We start from the raw sequence: 25,654 nt of genomic DNA, 5'->3' as shown, positions 1-25,654 counted from the left end.
GTCGCGCGAGCAAAAAAAGAAAGAAGTGAACAAGAAAATTAAGAAGGGAAAAGGAGAAACCATCGATCGCACTCGATGGGCTTGGACGGACTCGGTCGAGTGTCGGTCGTCTCGAATGAAAGAAAGGGGAGGCCACTTCGATCCAAGGGCTTTTCCCGTCTGGATTGTCACGATCGATCGATTCAACTTGCGCAACGCGATTAAACGGCTCGGCAAACGTTGCTCCGTTACGATTTTCTCCGCGGTTCTCGGAAGTTTACCAGGGATTTTATTAATATCGTTGATAAACGGAGAAAATCGGACGTTCACCGAAGAAGGAGATCTCGTTGTGAACGGTGCGTAATATCAATCGAGCGGTGGTACGAGATCTGGAGGAGGCCTGACAAGAAGAAGAGCCGGAGGGATGAGGGGTGAGGCCAGGTGAGGTTGTTCGCCGATGTTATGGTAGCCACCGCTTCAAGGTCGTCGGGATCACCACGAGGACGCGGCCGCTGGGCCAATCAGGGCTCGCCGCAGCCGCGCGGTTCTTTGAAAAACTCTGGCCGCGTGTTACGTTTTTGTCACACGCTCGCCAGCCTCCCCGCCATTAAGTACGCGACGGACACTCAGGAAACAAGCAACGTAGCGTTTCTTCTCTATCGTTACATCAGAGGGTCTGTTCGACTCGTCGAGCAGCCATTAATCTTTAGCCTGGCTTCGTGAATAATTCAACTGTTCCAATTGCGAAAGGGTGTTCATTTAAATCTCTCTATCAACTTTTTTCCACCGACTTCCCGTCCCGTCGACACTCTTAGTTTATCCGACGTGTCCCGTACGAGGTTGCGCAGTCCCGGTACTCTGTACTTTTATACACCCCCTTCGCGTATAAAAATACACCATTCGAACCGCGAACTCGTTTCAAATTCGATTCCGAAAGAATCAAGAACGAAAGGCGAGAAACGAAAGTGAACGTGTCCGCTTTCTTCGTTACGAAGAACGTTCCCAGCTACCGTCCGGCTTCTTCTTCGTCGTTGCCATTGCAAACGAGCCTCGTTACGGAGCACGATTTCGCGCCTAGCCACGCGCTTAATTGGCAGGACGAGCGCGCCAGCGAAGGATTCCCCGGCTGTATGAAATTTCTCGCCTCGGCTCCCGGATCGTTGCGTCGGTACGCGGACGATAGTTAATTGTTTTTTCGAGGGACAACGCAACCTCGGTTATTATTTATCGAACGAGACGGAGGAGGTCGGCCAGCCGCGGAACGAAACGTTCCCAGGAACGCGAAGAGATTTAAAAGGATACGGTGGCCAAGCGGGAAATAATTCAGACGCTTTACGATTCCCCGGCTACCTTATGATAATGAACCATCCTCCGCGTGACGGTGGCAAAAAAAGGGGGGCGAGAGGAGGGAATAAGAAGCGAACGAGCGTTCCACAGGGCGAGATCGGCACGGTTGTAATGTAGCCGTGTAACAACGGAGGCAGATTTTATAACGACACGAGCTAGCTCGCTCTAACGGGATCGTTATATTCGCGAAGGATCAACGATCCTACCGTGAAGCGAATCACTGTTACGTCAGCGTGTCCGTGCACGCCTACGCGTCTTTCGGAACGGGTGTCCGTTCGATTTCGTGGCGGCGATCATCGATCCGACGTGCGACAAGATGTCGCGGTTTTTCCAGCCGAAAAAAGCTCGATCACTTTCACTTCTGGCTGCAGTCGGCACAAAAGGTGAAAGGCGACGCGGCCGATTCCTGCGTCCGGATCCAGGCTACGGCTGCTGGATAAAAAACGATCGATCGTTCATTCGCTTGTCAGGAAACAGTTCTGGCTGATATCCTCGTAGCCGGTTGACTTGTCTCTCGTTAAGACCTCGCTTCAGCCTGGGCCACGGAACCGGTGAAAGAAAACGTGGACGTTCGATGCATCGTCCCGAGTGTTACCGGTATGCACGCTCTGGTACCGGTCTGGTTTTCATTGGTCGCGGGCCATTTCTCATCGGTGCTTCGACAAGTGCGATCCGCGCGGGCGATAAATCTGTATTCGCATTAGCGGGCAGATCGATCTAGAAACCGACAGGGAGAAATTGCTGACGTGAACCACGATGACTATAATAATGCTCGACGTACCGATGAAACATAGATCATAGAACTGGGTATCCTTTCTAATTTTCCTGGTTAAATCCATCCGATTAGGGTCAGCCTAATTCGAGCGATGAGTCATCCCGTGGATATCGCCGCGTGTACCGGTTGGGGTGCACTTTACGGCTGATACACTTCGCGCGGACTGTTTACACCACTTCGGAACGTTCGAATGTGTAAGCACCGCGTAAAGTGCTCGAGCCTGGTTCTTACCGGGCGTTCTCCAATTCCGCTGCAAGTGGAGCGGGTCCGCGGGGCGAGGGCTGTAACCGTTCCAAGATTAACGGAAACCTAGTTGCCCGAAATGTAATAACTTGAATCCAGCACCGGGGAACGCATAACTTCTCCGCCGTTTCTAGCTGGGTACGGCGGAATACTATTTACATGTCTGAGGACCGTCGGGAGACAAACAGAGTAACAGCAGTTCGCGCTTGCCAGTTGTTCAGCGAGAGAGCGCGACTAATTGGGTGCTCGTAAAAACTTCCGATAAGTGGAGTTACGCTCTTTGTATACGCAAAACTTGTACCAGCGAAACTGTTTAAGAGCGTGGTTTCTTCTCTCCGCCCTTAACGACACGTGAAATCGATCCGCGGTGTACAGGGCGGACGACCTCGCGCGACAGCTTAGCGGTGATTCCTCCCGCGGGCCGACACTTGTAAACGTAGCTTTAAGGTTACGGAGGGGTGTAGACACGGCACGACAAAGTGGCCGTGGTGTTCGCGGTGTAACGGCCGTGCGGTTACCGGTTTATCGCGCGGGAATGCCTCCACCGGGTACGGATACGCGCACAATGAAGAACACCGGGGGCACGGAAATCACCGCGAATGGTTTTCCAGCGTAAATTCGAGCCTGCAGGCAACGAACGACGCCCGGTTGATTAATACTCCTAATTACCAATCTCGGCTTCTTCTCGCCTCGCTAGTCCGCGAGCCTGGCAATTAACCTAGGCACGTCGTGAACGCCATAAATGATACCCTCTGTCTGGCTCGTTCGATCCAGTTCTTGCGGTCCGCGAACGGACGGGGTACTCGATGCTTCGATTCGTGTACGATTTTCGGTCCCTCGGGACGCTGGATAACTCACTCAGCCTCCCGTCAATTAATCGTCGATGAAATCTTTATTCTTCTGCTGCTACCACGGTCGATCTATGGGGTAAGATCATGTCGTAACCAGGATGACGCGGACTTTTACGCGACGGGCAAAAAAGCGGCGTTTTAGCGAAAGCGATTCTTAACGCGATCGATAGGAATACGATCGAGAGGAGGCGCGCGGCTAGAACTAATCTCCGTTGGGCACGAGTCGACACGATTTCTCATCGAGGAACGCAACGGATTCGCAGTCGTCACGGTCCCGTATCAGCGCGCATTAAACACGGCGAAGCTAATGAAGCACAGATAGCAGGAATACATCGGTAACGACCGATTCCCCATTGATCATTCGCAGAAATTACAAGCCACGAGGGTAGGAATTTCCGATCGATACGGCAGCCGGCTCCACCGGCTAGTAGAAGCCAACCGGTTGATTAATAATCGTAAATAATCTCCCGTACCGAATCCGTGGCTTCTTGCTATCTTCATCTCGTTCGTTCGTAATCATTCACCCTCTCGAGCGGGCCAGTAATTAACGTCAAATGACGTTGAAGCTCGTCACGCTAGATAAAAGGCTCTCCCTCCGTCGAGTCGGTTTCCGAGGAACCGTCGACTCCCAGAACCCTTCTTCTTCCTTCTCTCGTGCTCTTCTCTCGTTCGACGGAAAACTGGTCGTAGATCCACGAGCGGTTCGATCGCCCACGCGGATCACCGGCACGCAGCCTAATCGATGCGTGTACTCCTCTCTGCGTAAGCCTCGCGACTCGGCTGATTAATAGTCGTAATTATTATCCAGCTTCTCTGCTACCTCCGCTCCGAAGACTTCTCTCTCTCTCTCTCTCTCTCTCTTCTGTTCCCGTTTCTACCCACGGAAGCCAGGCTATCGCGATCGTTTCCCCTATCCTTAAACCGTTCTTCGAGTCGAGCGTGACTCGTAACGAAAGTTCGTAATTAGCGTTCGTACGCCGTTCGAACTGTAGTCAGGGATAATAAGGAGCCGAGCTGGAGAGTTCTCCGCCGTCGTCGTTTGTTAGGATTCCTTTCTTTCGACGAGGGCTTGGCTTGGTCTCTACGCTCGGTGCCCCGGCACGACGGACAACGTGGTATTAGCCGGTGACTAACGGCCCATCGCGGACACGATAGATCGGCGTATAAGCGTCTCGGTAATAGAGCGATTGCTCGGCAGTCATTCTCGACCGACCACCGTCGACTCTTCGCGTCCCGACAGAGACCGGAGAATAGGTGGGTGAGTTTTATCTTGATTCCCGCCTGGATAACGTTATTACACGTTCTTTGTCATCGTTTACCTCCTTAAACACGGGTTTCCTTAAAACTTCCGTAATCTTTCTCTCTCTCTCTCTCTCTCTCTCTTCTTTACCCCCTCTTTATTACTTTCCCAACTTTCTTATTAACGTTCGCCAGGTTTTACCTGCGCGCCCGCGCGTTCGCGTTGTTGGTTAACTCTGGGATCCTCCTCCTTTTTTCTTCTTTTATCTATTTCAACGTTCTACCGATTTCATTCATCGCCGCTACTTTTTTCGAAATCTCTCTCTCTCTCTCTCTCTCCAAGTGCGAGAAGGAAGTTGATCTTCCAGTTGGAATTTTTCGTCGGAAACGAGTTTTCAAACTCTGTTCGAAACTGTGTTCGAAGGAGTTCGGAACCGCGCGATTTCGGCCCGTCTCGCTGGCACGGTTCGAATATTTAATTGCCCATCCATCGAGTCCCTTCTACGGAGTTTTCGAACGTTCGATTGGAAATTAGGTTGGCCGACCGCTGAGAGTTCCTGTATAATTCTTGAAAGGGAACTTTGCTACTCTTTCGCCGGGCGGCGTTAGGGTTGAAACGTTGGTAATCAACTCGAGGCCCGATTCTTTCGGTGGACAGGGCGCTAAGAAGTGATTTCGCGTGGGAAAACTTGAAATAATCGAGGAAATTCCTGGCTGAGAAGTTAAGTACCGGCTCGAGGAGAAAAAGTTTCGAGGGCTCTTCAAACGCAATCGATAAAGTAAGAAAACATTCTACTTAAACTATCGGCTGTGATTTACCATCGGTTATTCTCCTTTTTTTTTAGAATAATCGGAATAATCTGTTCTTTCTCCACCTTTTTTATTTACGCGAATTAAAAGTTTCGTGCGAGATCACTCGAAGAAGACGCGAACCTCGATACAGACAATAATCGATTCGAACGGTCCGAGTGACCAAAGCAACCCCCGATGACCTGACGCGAATCTCCCCTAAGAGGGACGATGAAATTTGACAGCGAACAGACACTGCCACTCCCGCCTGTGCCGGTTAACATCTAATCCTATTAAATCGTTTCGCGGTTTGCCAATTGGTCGCCTTTTGACCTCGTTCGCCGGTTCACCGGGCGCAGGTTCACGGTTGATTTCGACTCGTCACCGATTAGATACGATGTAAATGCAGCTTACAACCGTGACGACTGCTTGACTTTGAACTTTCGCTATCTCGTGCGATCGTAATCTCGACATAGAATTGCGATTTAAAGCGATAGAAAGATATTCATTCATAATGGACGTTTCGAGTATCGCGCGACGATGTATCGGAAAAGTTTCCGGGGAATCGTCGATTACAACGAACGAGTTAGAGTTCCGTTGAACTCTGTTGGACGTAGCGTCCCGGTTATCGGTCCCAGCGGGGCGGTCCCTGATATTTTCTGGTCACATTACCCCTTCTACGGTTCGATCCTTTTCTTTCGTAGTCGAGTAAGTGTTAACGACGCTAATGCATCGACCTCGGCAAGAAACGAACCTGTGGCGCATCAATATTCATTAGCGCTTCGTTCCACCGGCCGAATAATTCTGCGCGGCCACGGCCTAACCCAGAGAGGCTCGCTGTGTACACGGCGCGGGCATCGCGTGTGAACCCGACGACCGACTCAAAAGGATTATTCTTCGAACGATTCACGCGATCTCCGTGGTCGCGCGTGTTTGCTCGCGAGGCTGGGCTACTTTTCCCAGGTAGAAAAGCGGACGGAGACCTCGCGCTGGATGATAGTTAGCACTGCGTCAACTTCGCTCTGTCATTAGAGAACTCTACCCGCTTACGGTCGCACGGTGTGGATGCGGTACCGAAAACAGTTCCACCGATTGCACGCGAAACGCTATACGAGCGATGTATTTTCAGGCAGAAACGTTGAAAATTTCTCTCGCCTTCCACGCGAGTCTACCCGACATCCCGATTTCGCTATTACGTACCTCTTCTATCCTGGCTGTTGCAAACAGCCGGCTATTAACTCTCGAAAACGTGACCGAACAATTTCCATGTCAGCAGGGAGGCCGCCGTCAAGGATTTCGCAAGGCGGAACACTTTGTCACGCAATCGAAATTCGTCACACGAGGCTCCGTTACCCGGAGTCCTCGATCTTCCACCGTGAAGCGTGCAATATCAATTTATTGCCCGGCTCCGGTGAACACCCCGCGTTCCGAGCGCACGCGTGCGTTCACGCGACCACCGTTCGACAAAGGGGATCCGTTTCACGCCGAGATACGATTCACGCCCACGCAACCGGCTTTTCTGTCCCCCTCCGTGAAACTACCGGAATGCTGTGGCTTCGCGTCCGCAACAGCAACGTCAGCCGATACACTCGAACCGTCCCGTGCCGTGTTATTAAGCCGTTCGACTGTCCGCTGTGTCCAACGCTGGGATTAGCTACAACCGTGGACGATCGTTGCTCGCGAGGGTTAACTTTTCAAGGATGGTCTGCTGGGACGTGCACGCCGTGGCAGTTTCTACGCGTGGATTACGCATGCCTACGCCACGTTCCGACTGGTTCAGAGTGCTCCAGGACTCGAGTGTCCTCTCTACAGGATCTCTGGAGAAAAATTTGCGAGCTCTCATTGTTCCCAACGTCGCTGCCCGCGACACCAACGATTCACAGACGGATACGAAGATGGCGAAACAGCGTTGTTTGCACGACAAACATCTGTTGAACGAAGCCAAACGCGATGCCTCCGTGTTATCTTATCAGAATCTCAGCCGTTAGTCGGATGTCGCAATCGGAATAATAGAATCCTCCGCGAGTCGTTCGAATTCGCTTAATGAAGGTGTCTCTCGTACATACATACATACATACGTTCGTTTCAACCACACCACGATCGGAGCCGATATTAGCCGGGTTACATCGTTACGGCTCGAACGCTCCCGAATCGTCTCGTTTCGAATTTCACCGTCGATGGTAATAAATAACGATAATCGTTGAGAGCAACCGGTCGGAGCGAAGCCGGCCACAGCTCGACTCGCGAGAAGGTGCCGAGAAATCGGAGCGTAATCCCTGTCCGATTCGCCTCACCTTCGCGAATTCATATCGACGGCCGTTTCGGGAATCGCCGAAAATTCCAGGGACCTGTTCCGCGGATATGGACGAGCGACGTCGTCCCAGCTACGGCGACCGCGGCGAATCAATTTTACGCGACTCGTTTACGAGCTCCTTACGAGCGGTCCGCACGGACGTAGCGGCGATTCCAACGGAGTCGTGCTCGTAAAACGTTATGGCTGGTAATCCGAGGTTAACTCGGCAAAAACCACCGGCGATCCACCCTCGACCCGGTCCCCCTCGTAACGCCGCTGTCCTGTTTCACGGAACGTCCGCCTCGTTTGCGGTCGGGGACGACAGTGTCGCTAAACGGAAGTTTCTCGCCAGGAAGTGCGAATCGGTGCCACGAATCCGAGAAGAGGGAGAACACCGTTTAACGGCTCGAGGAACAGACGACGCGGGTATTTTATGCTCTTTTAAAGGACAGCCGAAGAGAATAATCGGTAACTTTCTTTTTTTTTTTACTTTCTTTCTTTCTTAGGAACTCCTCGTTTAACGAACCGTGACAATGTTTGCGAATTAAGTGCCGTATGATCGAGTCGTTTACATTGACGAGAGGCAAAGTTATGGACGGTAATTTCCGTGCAATGAGGAAGTCGAAGCCGCGGGAATCGCAAACTGGAAAGTTTAATACCGGGGATATAACAGGGGAGTCTGCAGCGTCCCGATGTCAGGATGGAATTATCGGGGTGTTTTCGGTGGCTATAAGAGCGTCTCAAAAGTCGAGCAGCAGCTGCGAGAACTTTCTTAAACCCTGCAATGCGCCCTCCAATCCTCGTGATATTTCGAGTCAGTTTCAAGTTCCCGGCAACTCCCGCGAACTGGGATGCGAACAACTTCCAGCGGCGCGGAATCTTATTCCCTTGGCCGTGGCGGGGCTCTCCATCCTCCCTCGCTCGACTATTGCCAGACTCCAGCGAACGCAGATGCTGAGGAATTTGGGACGCAGCTTTGCGTCACAAAGATCGCGATGACGTTGATACGATCTACGTATATATCCGAAGAACGGGAATATTTCTTGAACTACGCGAAATTTTTCACCCCTTCCCACGCGCGCGTTAACTCGATCTCGAAACGATCTCTCCGTGACCGAAAAAATGTTTATACCTGTCTTGTTGCGACAACTATAAACAATAAAAGCCACTTATCGAAACGGTCGTTCAACTCTGACCAAGCCTATCGATGAGTCGCTTGCAAACCAAACGGAACGTGATCAATTTACGACGCTAATTTGTTGTACACCCGTTCGAGGGTACTCGCTAGCGGATACATCGGACCTTGTACTCGTCGAACCTTGTGAAATTTCATGAATAATTGATAGACCCGCGGAACTATCGATTCCAGAGATCGCTAATAATCGCTGCGCACGGTGCGTAGAACGCGGTGAAACGCGCAGAGGGAGAGACAGATAGAGAGAGAGGCCTCGAGATGGGAGGAATTTCAGCGAAAACACACATTATGCGCGACCTTAAAAAGCCGTACGGGATTCTTGGAAGGACTATTTCGGCTCGTTTGTGAGCCTGAACGCTGTAACCTTGACTAGTCTCGACCGAATTCTCTGCTGATGTTCGCGCTGACGAAGGTGCACGCGTTCGCGGTTAGTCGAAGATTAGAAGGACGGACGGACAAGAGGGGTGTAGGACGAAGAAGGAGCATCGGATGAATGGATCCTTCGTTCGCAGTAATTTGTGCTCGAGCTCATTTGCATGCCAATTAATTGGCCATAATTACGCGTGATTAATGGGCGCTATGCTCGACGCTGCTTCTGCGCATATACTTTCTGTGGAAATTAAAAATTCCGCCATTGAAAGGGTCGTTCAGAGCGTGCGTTCGAACGTTTCATTCAATTCATCCTGTACCCAATTTGTTCCTCGCTGTCAGGGCATAAATTACGTGTAGCTAGGAAGCACTACCAGTTTCTCCTCTTTTATTTCAATATTCAATATGTTTCGACCGTCGAGAGTTTCAGACGCGACAAGGGGAGGCTGCCTCGAAGGAGTAAATTTTACTTCGCAGTCGAAGAGCAAACAAGCGATAGCGAGTATGCTAAAAACGCGACACAGATACTCGCTGGCTGTGCAGGAAGCACGATTATCGTTGTGGCTCGCGAACATGCTGTACGAGAAGACAATGCTCGCGGAAAAGGGAGAGGGAGAGAGAGAGAGAGAGAAAGAAAAAAGGAAATTGCGCGCCTTTCGATTTTCGCAGAGTTGCGTGCGAAAAAAGAGTCCATCGTACGCTTTTCTCCTCGATGGCGCTGGCGTTTCGCCAGAGGACGAAAGAGAGATTCGCTATTCGAGTCGTCCAATCAATCTGGCCGCGTGTAAAAGACGGAAAGCCCATCTGGCCTCGATATATCGAGCACGGTTGCTCGACTATCGAAATTTCAACGAAACACATACATAAGCGGACGTTATCGGCGAGCGTGCCACTTGTTCCAGCATTCGTTCGCTATCTCTGGGCTGATAATTAAAATTGCCTAACGTAGATACCGTTTTATCAGCAATATTTACGAGCAATTACGGCTGAAGACCGCGACGATGTTTCTATTGCGAATTTTCTGCAATTACAGAGAAAGCTCGCGGGGTCCGCAGGAGCATTATTTCGAGCGCGATCGAACTAGTTTGAAAGTTTCGCGGCGATGGGGACAAGCATGGCGGGTGGGGTACCATGCGCGTTCTCGCGTGCAAACAGTGCCATACCTGTCAGTGAACCGTATCTAATCACCGTGCCTTATCACCCCTCTCCTACTGTCTTTTTTTCATTCAAACGGAACGTGTCCAGAAATTGTGCGAAACGGGACACGCGAATTAATATTCCACGGAAGCCTTCGATAAAGGTGAAAATCGATAAGTTCCGCTGGCCGTTCGCGTACTTCAGGTAGGAACGACGACCAATGGAAACGAAGATTATACTCGTGAGTAACTGTTTACTCGATCGTGCTCGATACACTTCTTGAATCGCGAGAACGATAAGATATTCAAAAGCCACTTAAACCATTCGAATTAGTCAGTCGAAAATTCGGAGCACGTATCGGGCGCAAACGCAAGCTACACGCTCGAATTCGTCGCGAAGTAGAAAGTAGGCGCAAGTAGCAAGTGTTATCCAGAATATCTACGGACAAGAAACCTCGGGCACCGTCATGCGAGCCACGGACACATAGGACGTCGTCGTGAACGTCAAGAATTCCTCGTCTTAGCTTAGAGCTGTATTTAAAGGCTCGTGCACGCCGATGCAATAAAACGACAGACCCTATCGCAAACGCTCGATCGATTCTTCAGGCTACCTCTTCAAGCATCGTGGTAACGATTCTCACAAAATGGATCGGATCTCGATCGTATAACCGACGAATAACAGACAGCGTACAACCGATCTAATAACTCCAAGCGGAACGTCCATCGCTCGCTCGCACCGTTGTGCACGAGCCCTAAGTTCGTCGCGCGGCGAATTTAGAACGCAACAAGAAGAAACCGCGTGTGCGCGCGGGCGACACGGCTAAGAAACGGAGGGAAGAAAAAAGAAGAAGGAATGAAAAAAGCCGGGGGAAGGAGGAAAAGAAACGTTGTCGGACGGAACGCGGCGCAAGTACCTCATTGGTGGAACCGTGACCGTTCATCTTGCCGTCACCTCTGGTATCCCATTACCGGTCTGCGGCGAAACGCTCCAAGGATCGTTCACCTTCTCGGATCGGTTCTCGAAAATGGTGCATCTCACTTCTCCCGACGCGGTCTCCGCCGCCCCTCTGGACACGGGGGGACGCGCGATGTCGTGCCTGACGGGCCGGCCACTTTCGATTTTCGTCAGGCTGGTCAACGCCGGTCAAGGTCACGCCGCGCGATCGACGCCGCTACTAATTTCACCCGGGTCTCCGCACTCGGGGTTCGTCGACCCAACTTAGCGCGCGCTTCTTCGGCTGGAGGACCCTGCTGGTCCCAGCGCGACGACCAATTTCAGGAATTTTATCGGAAGACGTATCGAACGCTTGGCTATCGAGCTCCTGTCCGTCGTTGGTCGGTGAAACGGGTCCTCGCCAGGCAGCTACCGCGGCTTCTTCGACCGGAGGTTGGCCGTGGTCTCCTCGGGGTCTCGCAACACGTCACTTCACTTCACTGACTGTCCGTGCGATGAATATCGACCGGGGATATTCGGAAACTGTGGCGCGTAATTCATTCATTTAAATGTCCTGCGTGCTCCGGATGGACGAACGAAGATAGGAGACGTTCGATTGTTTGTATACATTGGGTCCGTCGATGAAACTCGAACGATAGTCAAGAAGTCATGGATCGGCGTGAACGTAATACGGTGAACGGGTCACTTGATCAGTTTCTCCATCGTGACGGATCGGAAGCGTACGGGTGAACGCGAGTTTTCCGATGGATCGAGGCGACACCGGCGACGAATCGATCTTTCCCACGTCCTTCGCGTTGGAGCGCTGTTCGCGGACTGGAGAGCTCCGCATCGCGCGTGCACGGAGCCCATCGCTATCGCCGCAGGTAGACACCCCACCAAATACACGTAGAACCCGGCAAAGAAAATTTGTGGTCGAATCTTAACAACCCGCTGTTACATCGGCCACGTGAAGAAATTACAAATACATACGCCCGGGCATTTCCTGATTTATTGCCGGTGGCGAGCACCGCTCGCTGATATTATTTATTTTCTAACGTATAGACAGCGCGGCGTATTTATCGCGCGTTCCTCGCCGCCGCGAAATAATTCGCGCTTCATCGTTCAATTGTGTACAGCGTAGAATTAGCTATCAATTCTTAAATATTGACCGAAACATCGAAAAGGAGCTTGACAATTTATTTTAATATCGAAACGTACAGAATAGAGAGGAAAAGTGCGACGCGACACGAACGAAGCGAGCGAGAAGCTATCGACATCCTTTGGGATGTAACCCTTCCATCGAAGCGAACCCTCCCCTTATGCGAGCTCAAAAACAAGTAAAGCTAACCCATAGGAATCTATTACAACTACATCCACCAGTATCGTTTGACGAATTTTCACGTCCATGAGATGTTTAACGTGACCAGGTACCGCCGATGACACCCAGGCACGACCTCCCTCGAGGCAGGGATTGGAATACGCCTAATCAGCCAGCAATGAACCCAGTACAGTAATTTAAGTATATAGTTCATTGCTACCAAAGCCCTTGATGAGGGTAACGTATCACCCCGTCTGCTCATCCGAAATGGAATTTAAAGGGATATGCAACTTATTGAAAAAGATATACTATACAATTGGTATGCTAATTATATGTTTCCGTACATGATAGATGCTCCCTTCATTTGATACGAATAATGAAAATATTCTGTATCCAGATGAAAGTATCGAATTTGTACTCTTTATCTCGTAATCCTTAAATGAAGTTTATGCAGCTACGCGCCGCACGTCTAGCGTCTGGCGCATAACACCCACTACTACTGCATTAGATCGAAAACCGCGGACAGTGGCCCGCATAATTAATCTCGTGGCCGCCAGGTGGCTAAGACAATTGATCTTTCTCGCAAGCGATAGTTGACACCATAGTGCATATAAGGGGAACGTTCGCACCTAAGATTAGGCGATACTCCTCGCAGGAGCGAGGAACTATCGCCTCTTTTTTGATGCATCTAGATTTCGTTCAGGCGAAATCCTTCAGATGCATATGTTCGTAATGGTAACCCCGTTGCTGATCCCCCGTTGCTCATCCCCTGCCCTGGCTGTGATCCCCAGCCTATGACTACCCTCTAGCGACTGAACCCTTGCGATACCCTAGCCCTTTGCGCCCTAACCCCTGAACCCCTCCAGGCCTGGAAATAACCCCCCACAAAAAAACCACAATCTTCCTCAAGGAACCACAAGGAAGATTGCATCGAGAGACAAATAAATAGTGAAGAAGAAAGTGACAAGTGGTTTTGTGTACTGTGCAAAGTGTATCAATAAAGTATTGTAATAGAATGTATATCAATAAAATATAAAAAGAATATGTAACAATAAAATGAAATAAGAAAAATATGTAACAATAAAATCGATGAATAAAAACACCAAGTAGGTGCAACTGTCTCGGAGCTGAGGCGAGTTCCGAAGACAACCGTGTATGAATGGGTGACTTCAGACATGGGTGAAAATTGGATATTCGCGAAAGCTGATTGAAACCCTGTGTCGCGCGTGCTTTATTTCACGCCGGGACAAACGCGTGCGGATTATAATGTAACCAGCTGAAAGACTCTCTCGGTTAGATATGGTCCCTCTACGGTTAATTGACACAGAAATGGGTCGCTCCTATTAAGCACTGACGCTGTTACTCGCATGAACTGCAACGATAATCCGAGATATGGTTACTATTAATCGAGGGTACGCGTAAGGTTCCCATTTGTTGATAAAAGAAATTATTATTCGAGGTATTCGCTAATATCAACGGCGTATCGTAGCGATTGCTGATAAAGGAAACAGTCTCGCGGGGGATATGTTGTCGTTTTAATACGAAGAAGTCAACGACCCAGCCGTAGAATTGAACGTTAGCGTGTCGCGCGTTGAACGGAGTCAAGGAACAAGCAACCGAGGGGTAATTCCTTGCATAATGGCGATAAATCAATGGGAGAAGGACACGGGCGAGCGTGTCCTCGTAAATTCTGCCTACTTTCGCGACAAGCTCGCGGCACGCCGCTCAATCACCGAGGTTATTAGTCATTAGCCGGTGCTCGTAAGACCCGCCGAGTCAATGTCAGGACGTCGCGAGGCCTTCTTTTCGCTCGCCACCTTTATCCGCGGCGTCTTGTCTCGCGCCATCGCGGCCCGATCCTCCGTCGTTCGATCCGTTCCCTCCTCGCTCGATCAATAGCCACGACCCCGCTCCGAATCCCGTTACAGCCCCTCGCACGCGATCCCATCGATTTTCCTTCCGCGATTCCGAAACGTATGCGCGCGATTGCGAGACCCGCTTGCTCTTGAAAATGTAAGTGGAAAGGGACGGCGCTGCGTCAGACACAGGTCCGCCTTGAAAATACTCCGTCGGACACGGCTAAAATCGAGGGTCGTTTATTTATATCTTACTTTGCGCAATAACGTTTACGTATCCATATTCCGCGAGTAATACGCTGTTCGATTCCCCTTGATTCCACTCCATTTCGTATACTAAATTCAAAGCGAAACTCGTGCGGATTATGCGCAGAGAAATTCTCATTTCCTTCGAAATCTTTCCTCGTGCATTTTCTCTAATCAACCATCCCCGCAGTGGAATAAGACGACGCTTTACCGGACTTATCTACGCCCCGAAAAAAAAGTAAAAAGTGGAATCGTAATTAATGTTTTACCTCGGAATTGTACCGAGTTCCCAAGCGCGGCTGGCTATTTAAATTCGATGCAAATTAATTCTTATTCAAGCTGAGGCGCGCAATCAGGATCTTGATAGGAGTTCATCGGGATCGCGCGCAGAAATTCCAATTACCTTTTACACCTACTCCACGCGTTCCCCTTAATCAACCATCCTTCGCCGCGGCTTCCTATTCATCTCTGTTTCTTAAATCAACACCATCCAACAATCCTGCATTCATCACGAACAAGGGTATCAAGACGGATCATATCCGAGCTGCTGATGATGCATCAGCTCGCGCAGCTCGCAACGTCGCGAACGAAAATAAAGAGAAAGAAAGATAAAGAGGATGTATCAGAGGCGCACAGCCAAGCTGGAGATGCCTGTCCCTGGAAACAATGGCGGCACCAGCAATCCTGAACTGCTTTCCCTTAGATGCTATTCTTCGCTTTGAAAATTCCTTCTCGACTTTCCTCTCTCTCTCTCTCTCTCCCTCTACGCTTCCACCCCGAATCCTATCCCTCCCCTCCCAACAAAATCTTCTTTTCGCGGACCTGTCTTCTTCCCCGTTCATTAGACGCCGCGCGGCTTACGCGGCCGCAGCAAAGGAGCGTCGAGCTGCTTAATATCGACGATCGCACCTGGGCGCATCTCGTCGATCGATGCGCAGAAGGGAATAGCGAAGGAAAGCGGGACCAAACGTTATCCCACCGTCTGGTTTCCCCGGTTCTTGCCGGCTGTTTACAGCGTTGGAAGGCCGAGGTGGCGATGCGCGCCGTGTGCCTGCCACCAGGTATGGTAGCCGCTGGTTTCGTACTTGGCGAGGACGAGATGGTGACCACGGTTCGTAACGGTGGACGGTCGATGCACTTCTCGCTCGCTCGCATCTACCGGTGCTCGCAGACCCGGAGACTCGACCCGCTAAAAGGGCTTGGTCGTTCGGCTCGGTGTTCCCGGGACTCCTCCCTCTTCCTAGCTCTTCCTGGCTACCAGTTCGCCATAATGGTGACCGCGCGCGTGGAACGAGGATCATTGCGACGTTGTCCGCTGGGCACAGGGTGAACCGCGCGAGTGGACGATAACCGTACGCGGTTGAAAATTTCTGGGAAATTTTCGGACCTAACTCGCTTCCTCGGAACATTTGCAAGCTATTCACGGTCCACCCTGTACGGACTTTGGAGACCAGCCACAGCAACGTTAGAAGGGGTCGTTTGATCGGAAATTAGCGAAGTTTGGGAACGTTCGCTGACCCGAATCGTTGGCCAGCTTCGATGTTTGGCAAGGTAATGACGTTAGAGAATTCTAGGACGGCTAGACCCAGCGGACGTAGTATGTGGCACGAGCTCCAGTTTCGGTGTGGATTTAGCACGGGAAAGCGACGCGCAAAGAAAGAAAGGGAAGAGCTGCCGCGACCTTCGATGTCAAGGAAACATCTGGCCTCGCCATATTCGAAGAACGATGTCGTTCGTTAGCTGGTTCCAGCGGTGCTCAGCCTCCGGCCGTTCCCGGCATTCCAGGAGGAATGGCGTTATGGCTAAACGATGATATCGATACCTTCTTGCGCATACCGTCGCGTATCTCGCGAGATTGGCGACGTGATGCATTGCTTGTCCGTGTACACAGTAGCGTTATATAGTTACGGACTCTAGACAGTGGCGAGGCAGTCGCCAGCCAATTCCCAATGGAATGCCGTGGACGTACAAAATTTTTACCGCCGGCGAAATTAAAATCGAGAAGTTATTAGACGGACGCGGCGTAACGTGAGAAAAACGCTCGGTGGTTAGGGTATATAGAAAATGACGAATGCTTCTTGGTACCGTGGGAGTGAAAAATTACATCATTCTGTCGCGCAGGAGGCTAATGTTCCGCGATACCACGAACGGAGAATTCGAGATGACGCTAGCATGCGACGACTACCCGTCGAAGGAACCGCGCGCTGTCTCGAATTTCAAAAATGTCCAGAACGAACGTGACCTATGCGGAATTCCTCTGTACGAGCGGAACGGATCGGCTGCGTTTGTGCCACCGTGAAAGGGCATCGAGCGTTCGCCTCGTGGCCCGTGAACCTTAATAAGCCTAAATCGCCAGCCGATCCACCGGATCATAGAGCAGGAAGAAGATCGATGATTCGATAACTCGTAGGGTGCCGCGTATCTGATCGTACATCTCCCATTAGCCTCGATGTTTCTGCTCGTTAATATCGGGAAATGCCTCACGGGTTACCAATTAGACTGGAATTGTAAACTTTTTCGACCCCGCGCGGTTCGATTGGATATACTCGTAGAAAGCGCCGATCGGCTCTCTTTCCCGATCGTGCCAATAAGCCCACCCAAACGGGACCAGCTAATTAAATTTATAAAATACCTTCCACGTGACCCTCTATTTTTCCACGACCACCGAAATGTCGTACCAGATTCGAGGGCTAATTGCCCGCGAGAGGCTGCGCGCTCTCGACGCAACAAAGTTGCGCGCGACGAACAAGCCTGTCGTGCGATGTGTAACACGTTTTCGAGTCGTAAAACGTTAAATACGCGCGAAGACGCGTATTCGATTCCGGTGCTACTTTCACCGACGCGACTCGGCCCTGAACGAGATCCGAACGGAACACGGACTTCTACCACCCCGGATAATGGAAGCGTTCCATCGTCGAAATAGACGTATCAAAGGGCTCGAGCCGACCGTTTTGCTCGCGATGCGCCGCAAAACCTTCGTAACAAACGACGTCTCACCTCGGTTACAGAAGAAAGTCGTGCTCTCCTACCGTCTGAGCCGCGTTCACCGCGGCGTCCAGCGTGTCCATCCTTCCGTCGACTACGCCTCGCGTCCGTGGTGCGTATGCGTGCGACTAATCCACGCGCGCGGCCCTGTGTGTGTGTGTGTGTGTACGTGTGTAATCGCGAGAGTGTGACACGGGAGCACTTGAAGATACGAAGAAGGTAAGGTAAGTAAGGCTCGTGCCCTGCCCGGTGACTGAACCCACACCGTGTGTTTCGCACACGCCTGAACCGACTCTGTCTAGCCTACCGCGCGAACGTACCGCGCGATGGTAGAACCCGGTGGGACCTGGCGTGTCTTCGTCGCATCGACAAAGACTTCGGGGAACCGAGAGTCTCGACGTCTCGCCATTGGTGGCGTGCTCGAATTAAGATGCATCTACCTAGTGGGATCTCTCTTCGTAGGGTTGCTGTTCTTTTCTTTTTTCTGTTAATCGCTTCCGGTACGCTCGCGAGCTACGTATCGGAGACGCGCGCGATAAATTCACCGTTTCACCGTAAAAATTCCCGATGAATAGCGATCGATGGCCAGCAGCGCGGTCGTACGCTCGTTCGAGAACGTTTTGTTGGACGTGTTCGAGGCACGGGAGATTTGTTTGAGTACCAGGAAGTACGAGGCACGGCACGGCGCTGGCTACGAAGTGCCTCTTCGTGTACGAGCCGAGGGCTCTTCGGGGTATCCACTCTGTCACAAAGTTTCCGAGAAGACGCCGCGCGATAGTGTACACTAATTCGCGAGAAATGACGGTGTCGAGGACGGTCTAATTGCCGCTTGTTCGTTCGGAATCGTACGGGAAGGTGCGAAGAGGGTGCGCGGGCTTCAACTCACCTTGTCCTCGCAGCTCTTGTGGCAGATGTATTTGCACACTGAAACGAAAAGAAAAAGAGAGAAGATGTTGATGGCAGTTTTGTTTCCTCCGCACAGGTTTCCCCGATAGTTTCTCGAGGGAAAAGATAAAACAAACTAAAATAAACGCGCATACAAGTGCAAAGCCGTAGTACAAAGTTATAAAAACGTGAAGTTACGCAGACAGACATTCGTTCCGCACGATCTCTATTCTCGTAAACTCGTGAATTTAATTAAAATAATTACCGATAAATTATAAAATATCTCGTGGCGCGTAAAGACGCCCGATAAAGAGATTAGATAACTCGAGAACTCGACGGACGTTCAAAATTCCCTGGCCTTTTTACCGTCACAGAGCTCCGCGCCTTTTTTACCGTGCACAGCTCCGACAGAACTACCGACGTAACCCTTTCAGGCCACCACCGTAGCAGCCAGAGCCGCAGGGAATGAACTTATCGACTCACCTCTGCAGCACGACGCCTGTTTGATCACCGCCTGATGGCACAAATGGCACGGACGCGGCTTACGCAACTGCTTCGTACGGAACACGTGACATTGCGGCTCGAAGTCGCTCTGAAATCAATCGAAGGAAAGAAAACAGGGTTAATTGAATCGATCGTTTCTTCCGGTGGCAAGTAGGACGGAAAGTCGCATTCGAGATCCGTCTATCGAGCGGGCAGAGCGCGAGTAGACAACGCTCCCATGCCTCTTTTCCCGTGCATCCTTTCTTTTCCCCGAGTTTAATTAGCGGATAAGGACCTCTTCACTGGTTAACTTCAATGAGGTCTAGACGGCCTAAATGAAACGCCTGTTCAACGCTGCCTTCGCCCCGGCAAAAACCTCTTTCCTCCACTCGAAATTATTATTCATGAGTCAGCTGGTGCACAGCGAACTGAACCGCGCGCAGTTAGACTTGAACGCGTTCCTCTCGAAGAAACGCGACGTTCGTTAAGGAAAGCGCTGTTGAGCAGCGAGGAAAAGCTTGCTCGTCGCGAGATAGCGCGCGACTGTTGGCTCGATCTGTTAACAACGTGCTGCAGACGAGCGAGCGCGCGATCCCAGGAGAGGGTACGCCGAGTTATGCGCGAATAACCGCCTCGAGGGTTCGCGAAACCCGCGATGCGCGGGTTCCGATTACAAGCACGCAACGGCTCGCCTCGTACCTCGCGAAACAGCGGACACATCGAGCGAACGGGAAGAACCACCTTTCACCCGCGCTTTCGTCGCCGATCGTGGCTGGTAAATTCGCGGGAAACAATACGTGGATCCGTGCCAGATTTCGCCGCCCCGCGTCGCGTCGCGTCGTCTGCCGGGGACGGCTGTTTGACGATTCCTCTCGCAGCGGCGGATAATTCAATCGGCTTTCGAGGGAATTCGATCGTGACCGACGATACCGCGTCGAAGAAGAGGAGCCGCTCGTCGTGCATTTCCACGGATTATACGCCATTCATTTCGATCGGCAAGTTCGATCGTCCGAGCGCGCCGTGGTGGAATGCGCGCAAGGGGAACAGGAACGGCATGGTCAGACCACCGCCGCGTTCGCGATTTAAGAGGAGGCCAGGGGAGTCTGTTTTAAATAAACAAACGAAAACGTGCGCTACGTGCGTTGGGAAACGAGCGAATGCTCGATGCAGATGCATACTTCATTGTTCTTTCTTCCCCTTGGACTATCCCGTTTCAACGGGAACATGCGAGGATAATCGCAGGCGAACGGTTCGCAAAACTTCCACGATCGGCTTCAGTTTTTCTGTTCAGAGGATCGTATCGATTTAATTTCCCCTAAGGAATTCAGTTCGACCGGTTAACTCCTAAACGTACTCGATCTAAAACGGAAAGTGATTCGAGTTGAGCCGAGATCCCCCGTAGGTAAATAAAACACGAATTTACGAGCACGCTTAAGAGCAACGAGATTCCACCGTCCGTTCTATCGATTTCCAAGGAATGATAATTACGAGGGATACTTCTGTGTCGTTGGTTTTCACGCAGCCCGCAATTAACCCAATACCAAACCGCACGCAACATCGGCCTAGCATTCCGCGCGCATTCCCCGGTGCTTTTCCTTATCGCGGTGAAACTCTTCTCCCATCGGTTGATCGATCGCGGCACCAGTGGATCTGGTCCGGCGACCGACTCGACGCGAGTTTCGAGAGGCAGTTACGGTGTTTCGCGAAACGTACCCACGCGATAATACCCACCAAACTTACCGATAATGCCGTCGAATGGAAGCCAAACACGCTGCGCCGCGGTTCGCTGTTCGCTTTATCGCTGCGAAGTTTGCCACGGCCGCGCCATAGTCGCGCCTGCACCGAGGCCGCCGGCATAGATTGTAAAATACCGAGCCATTAAGGGACCGTAATATTTCGTAATTATCAGTTTTATCGGGCAGCAACGAGCCGCCGGTTGAATAACTGCGGCTGGACAAATGCGCTCGCCAAACCACGGAGGCGGAAGAACGAGCTTCCTTATTGGTCACTGTATGCAAAAGCTCGCTGCGTTCTCTCCCTGTCATCGTAAACGTACCCGGGTAGCTTCCATTCTTCCTCGCGTTCTCTCCTCTCTTTCGTTTTCGTTATGGAACAATGAATCGCGCGTCCCTGTATATCAGATCGTTCGACGGACGTACAGTCGTGCATTTGTCGGAATCGTTCACTCGATCGTACGATGGATTGATTAATCGCGAATGGCACGGGACGTACGAGGGACATTTTATAAAATTCCGTTCGACGTGTCCGTGATTTTGAAATTTCATACCGTGGACCGAAGTTAAGTGTTGGCTAAAATTGTTCGTTCCGCGTGCGCGCTTAATGGAAGATGATTAATTACGATGGGAATTATCTAGCCGATTGAATAATTTCGTTCGTTATCCAGCTAATCGATCTTTGACGAAATACGTATTACATCTTTTTGATCGGCCACTAATTGACGCTGCCACGGGGTCCTGACACTACTTAATTACCGCGTTCGCGTTCGCAACGATCATTTATCCGTTCCAACGTTCGAGCTTGACAAAAACGATACGCACTTTTCTGCCTTCGCTGTCTATCCGCCACGGTCTGATAAACGAGGATGAAATTTTATTTAATTCCGAGAGCCGAGACGAGTACTTGGCGGAGAGGAATATAAAGGACGCGTACGACTACCTGGAATTTTAATTGCTCGACACTCGTGATCGTACCCACCGCCATCGCTGTACGGAAATACAGGCGAAGAATTGAAATTTCTTTCTCCCTGTGACGCTGTTCACGGTTCGTATCCGAAATGGCACGCGGAAACGAAACAATTTCAACTCGAACAACACCGACCCGAAACGATCCTTTGCCAAACCGTTTTGCCTACCGGATATACGTCGACGAGACCTAATCGAATAGCTTTTACCGAAAATCGAATTCCGTGGACGTCGACAAAGAGGAAGCGCGAGGACGCGATAGAGGCACGAGGAACACAGCAGGGATCGTTTAGCCCCTCTGTGATTCTCCCTCTCGCGCAAAGGAAGATATCGCATTGTTGCAGCCACGCTACTACAGAGACACTGCGGGACTGATCGAGATCGACCAAGAGGAGCAGATATCCGGCTCAATTTCCACCGCGAGTTGTTAATTAACGGGAACGGGGCAGAGTCGCGCGGCGTTGGGCGAGGGAGCGCGCCGATACACTCGAACCGTGGGTCTGGGATCAAGTTGAGGCGGGTTCAAAGTTCCCCGCGGGGTACCGACTCGAGTGGAATCAAGTGCGTCCCGTCCTCGGGACGATGCGCGTTCGTCTCTGGTTCGCGAACGGTTTTCTACCGCAAAGGCAGGCATCTCTCTGGATAGAGGAGAAAGGAGCGTCGCTGCGGAGGTAGGACGAGCGTTCGAACAGAGATGGCTTTGTCGAGTTGCGTTTGCGCGCTTTGAGCCGGTACACTTTGCCCGGCATTAACCGCGTGTACATACCTACAAAAAGAGAGAAAGAGAGAGAGAGAGAGAGAGAGATATGGCTGTTTTTCCCCTAGGGTGTTTCGCGAGCGCGTGTCTCGCTGTACGCCTTTCTGTCTGTCTCTCAAAGCGATGTTTTTATCCATCCATCAATGGAGCCAGATACTCCGGCTTGGTTCGATGACGCACGGGAAACGTCATACAGCGAGGCGGATCCTTTCTGTCTGGGGATGATAATGACGTCTGGGTGAAGGTTTTCGGGGGATGTCTCGGAAGCTGTACCAGCTGACTGAAATGTTTCGCAGTTTTTGGCCATGCGGATGACAGAAAAAATGTCTGTTTCTCTATAGAATAGTGATACATCTGAACGTATCGCGAACAGAGAAGAATTAAGGAAGAAACGCGCGGGGATTGAATAGACGCGTACCTACCATCGATCGTGCGATAAAGGAACAAGAGCTCCGAATACTAGTGTGCATCTTCGAACAGACCGTAAATACAAATTTATCGACGCGGAAAAAGGAGAACGAGCGCGTCGCGAAGTCATTACAAGGGGACCACTGTCGATGAATCGCGAATAGGAGATGCATAGCGGCAGAGAGGAAAAACGAGAAGGAAGAAGGAGAAGACGAAGAAGATGAAGAAGAAGAAGAGGAAGAAGAAGAAGAAGAAGATGAAGGAGAAGAAGCGCGGCAGTGCACGCCGGTCGATCGAGTTGAAATACGATTTGCCGGGGTGGTCTAACGCGATAGAAGCGACGCGGAGAGAAAAGAAGAATATAAACGAGGCTAATGCCTCGAATGACAACATCTTTGCGCGGATGATAGAGCGCGCATAGGAGGAGGCTTGTGCAGCGGAGAACGTCGATCCGCAGGGACGATGGCTTTAAATCCCACCGCGCTTCCGCGAAAAACATCTCGACGATCGCGTTACCCCGGCTTGGAAGTCGTGCGTGCAACGAAGCCGCGGCATCAACGGCCGTGGAAACGGTGAACGAGATGGAAGGAAGGGAGGATGAATTATCGGAGCGGCACTCGGCGCAGCGAGCCTCGCAGCGCGCGCTCTAACAAACTGCAGAACCGTGCGCTCTCCGTCAGCTTTGAAGTGGCGAAGAATTCGAGATCTGTGTTTGAGCACCGTGGTAATTTAATGAAACACGAATCGCGAGAGCTTGTCGCGCGCGAAGAAACTCGCGTTACGAGTTCTCTTTCGTTTACCAGCTGGAGGCTCGCGCGGGGATGCTCTTCTTTCCGCGACATCCCCAAAAGGTTGCCCGCGAGATTTTTCAAAAATTACCGCACAATTTAAACGAGCGACGATCGTTCGTCGAACAACGATCCCAGGAATTCCGGCTGCGGAATTTAGACGCGCGTAGTCGGGCGTTGACCAGAATCCTTCGGGTACCAGCATCGAATGGAAATTTATTCGAGCACCAGGCTCGCCGCGAATAAATTTTCGGCACTCGTTCGCACGTGCATCGACGCTGCTTTTCGTCGATCGAGCACCACCACGATCCTCTCCCGTCCTCGAAATATCGTCTGTCTCCATCGGTTCCGTTCCTCCCGAGGATTTATCGGCCCGTTGGCACCGAGGATTACCAATCAGGACCGTACCCATCTCTCGCTCCTCCCCCTCACTTTTATTTCAGCTCTCTCTACCCTGTTTTTTATTCGAGAGCCGCGCCCGGAATGCCGATGCTCAGACCCGCGACTCCGACTTTTCTGAGTTATAGTTCTCTGCTCGCGGGAGTAGCGAACAGTTCGCGATTCTGCTTGGCTACGTGCTCGCTTTGTGGCCTGTCTACGGAGAAGAATTCGCCCGAACGAAAACCTTTCGAACGGATATCGCGGTGCCCTGTTTTATGCGGGAGCGCACGCTTGGAAACGAGGAAGAGTTTAGGGGTAGAATCGTCGTTCGACTCGATACCGATACCACACGCTGCTGCTGTCGGTCCCATCGAACGAACTGCGAGTAGTGCACGACCACGTGATCGCTTATTTTATCGCGTATCTTTTACGATCAGTATCAATTTCTGAAAATTATTACGATTTCTCCAACAAGAGAACGCCACGTAAAGTTGGCAAATTTAGTACTAACAAGAATCGTAAGAGCCCCCCTTGGGACACGATTGAATTAACATAACCACGTCCGACACTTGGGTCAAAAGGAAAAGCTAACCAGCGACTTATCCACCTCGCATCGAAAGATCGATATCCGCGTAAAGGCAACAACTTCTCTCCATCGATCATCCTTCCTGCTCGACGGAGGAAGACCCGCGAATAGAAACGATTTCTCTCGTGACGAGATAGACCACCGTTAACGTTCCTCTGGGTTGCCGCCGCTGTACCCTCGCGTCTCCTCCTCTCCGCGAGGGGTCGATTAAAATCTCCTCTTACGCGAATAGGGATTTTTTTCGTCCTGCGGGCACGATGCAACCGGAGATATATTATTGACACCGGGACTCGAATCGCAAGGCAACCGGAGGATCGTGCATCTCTGCGCGGGCTTAGGAGCAGCGAGGGGTAGATCTTGTTGAAGGATCCAGATACACGCCGATAACAGGGCAACGGTGTACTTGACACACCGCCGCGAGATTACGTTGCACGTGCAACACGGATGCCCCACGGACGAATCAGCATCGCGGATAAAACGCGGAATGACGACGAGCACTGTCGGTGCCCTCTATCTTCCCGTATCGCCGCCGCGGCGATGCAACCGGTTCCCTGCTCGTCGTCGCACTTTCGGCGTGGGAGTGCCAAGCGGTCGTCGACGATCCTTCGTTGGCTGTGGCGCGTGGTTTTTTTCATTTTTCCTCGCAAAATCACACCACTCGCCGCTGAACGATTCGTCGCGAGCACCGACTCGATGGAGGAATTTATACGAGATCCATACGCGGATCGAAGGTGCCGATCGAAGGTTTAAAGGGGAGAGGGGAGTAGGTCTCTTGGCTTCAGTTGTCGGAAGAACCGTGGTAGATTTAGATAACGCGAAAAGAAGGCGCTCGCAGCGTGAACACTCGAATTAATCGACTTTCTGTCCGGCTCTCGCAGAACGAACGGCCAATCGTTCAAAGTCACTCGAACACGCGGTCGTGGTACCGAGATAAGCCTCGACATCGCCACGCTTCCTCTCTCGCTATCGCGTGCTTTTTCTTCGCCGCGATCGTACTGTCACGGCACAAATGTGTTCGTCGTTCGTCACGGCCGACTGTGAGAAACTCCCGAATCGGTGCTCCAAGTATTTCCCTCCGCGGAAAGATAGGAATTCGCGCGTCTCCTTGA

The 25,654-nt window shown here is 51.3% G+C and overlaps 1 protein-coding gene across 7 annotated transcripts in view; it reads right to left on the bottom strand.

Annotated features, from left to right (window-relative positions):
* The window catches only part of By (focal adhesion protein tensin), a 134,857-nt gene that overhangs the window by 66,836 nt on the left and 42,367 nt on the right, over positions 1 to 25,654 (bottom strand). For 6 of the 7 annotated variants that reach the window (XM_076906044.1, XM_076906035.1, XM_076906029.1 and 3 more), the window contains exons 2-3: positions 18,924 to 19,032; positions 18,442 to 18,479 (exon numbers count right to left, since the gene is read on the bottom strand). In XM_076906044.1, coding sequence (XP_076762159.1) covers positions 18,442 to 18,479; positions 18,924 to 19,032 — 147 coding nt within the window. Of the gene's footprint in view, positions 1 to 11,130; positions 11,269 to 18,441; positions 18,480 to 18,923; positions 19,033 to 25,654 lie in introns of those variants that run through there. The other variant, XM_076906083.1, reaches the window with a different exon arrangement.

Source organism: Xylocopa sonorina, chromosome 1 (genome assembly GCF_050948175.1).
Source record: "Xylocopa sonorina isolate GNS202 chromosome 1, iyXylSono1_principal, whole genome shotgun sequence".
Lineage (NCBI taxonomy): Eukaryota > Metazoa > Arthropoda > Insecta > Hymenoptera > Apidae > Xylocopa > Xylocopa sonorina.
Note: the sequence above shows the minus strand (reverse complement) of the source record. Positions and strands in the feature narration are given on the sequence as shown.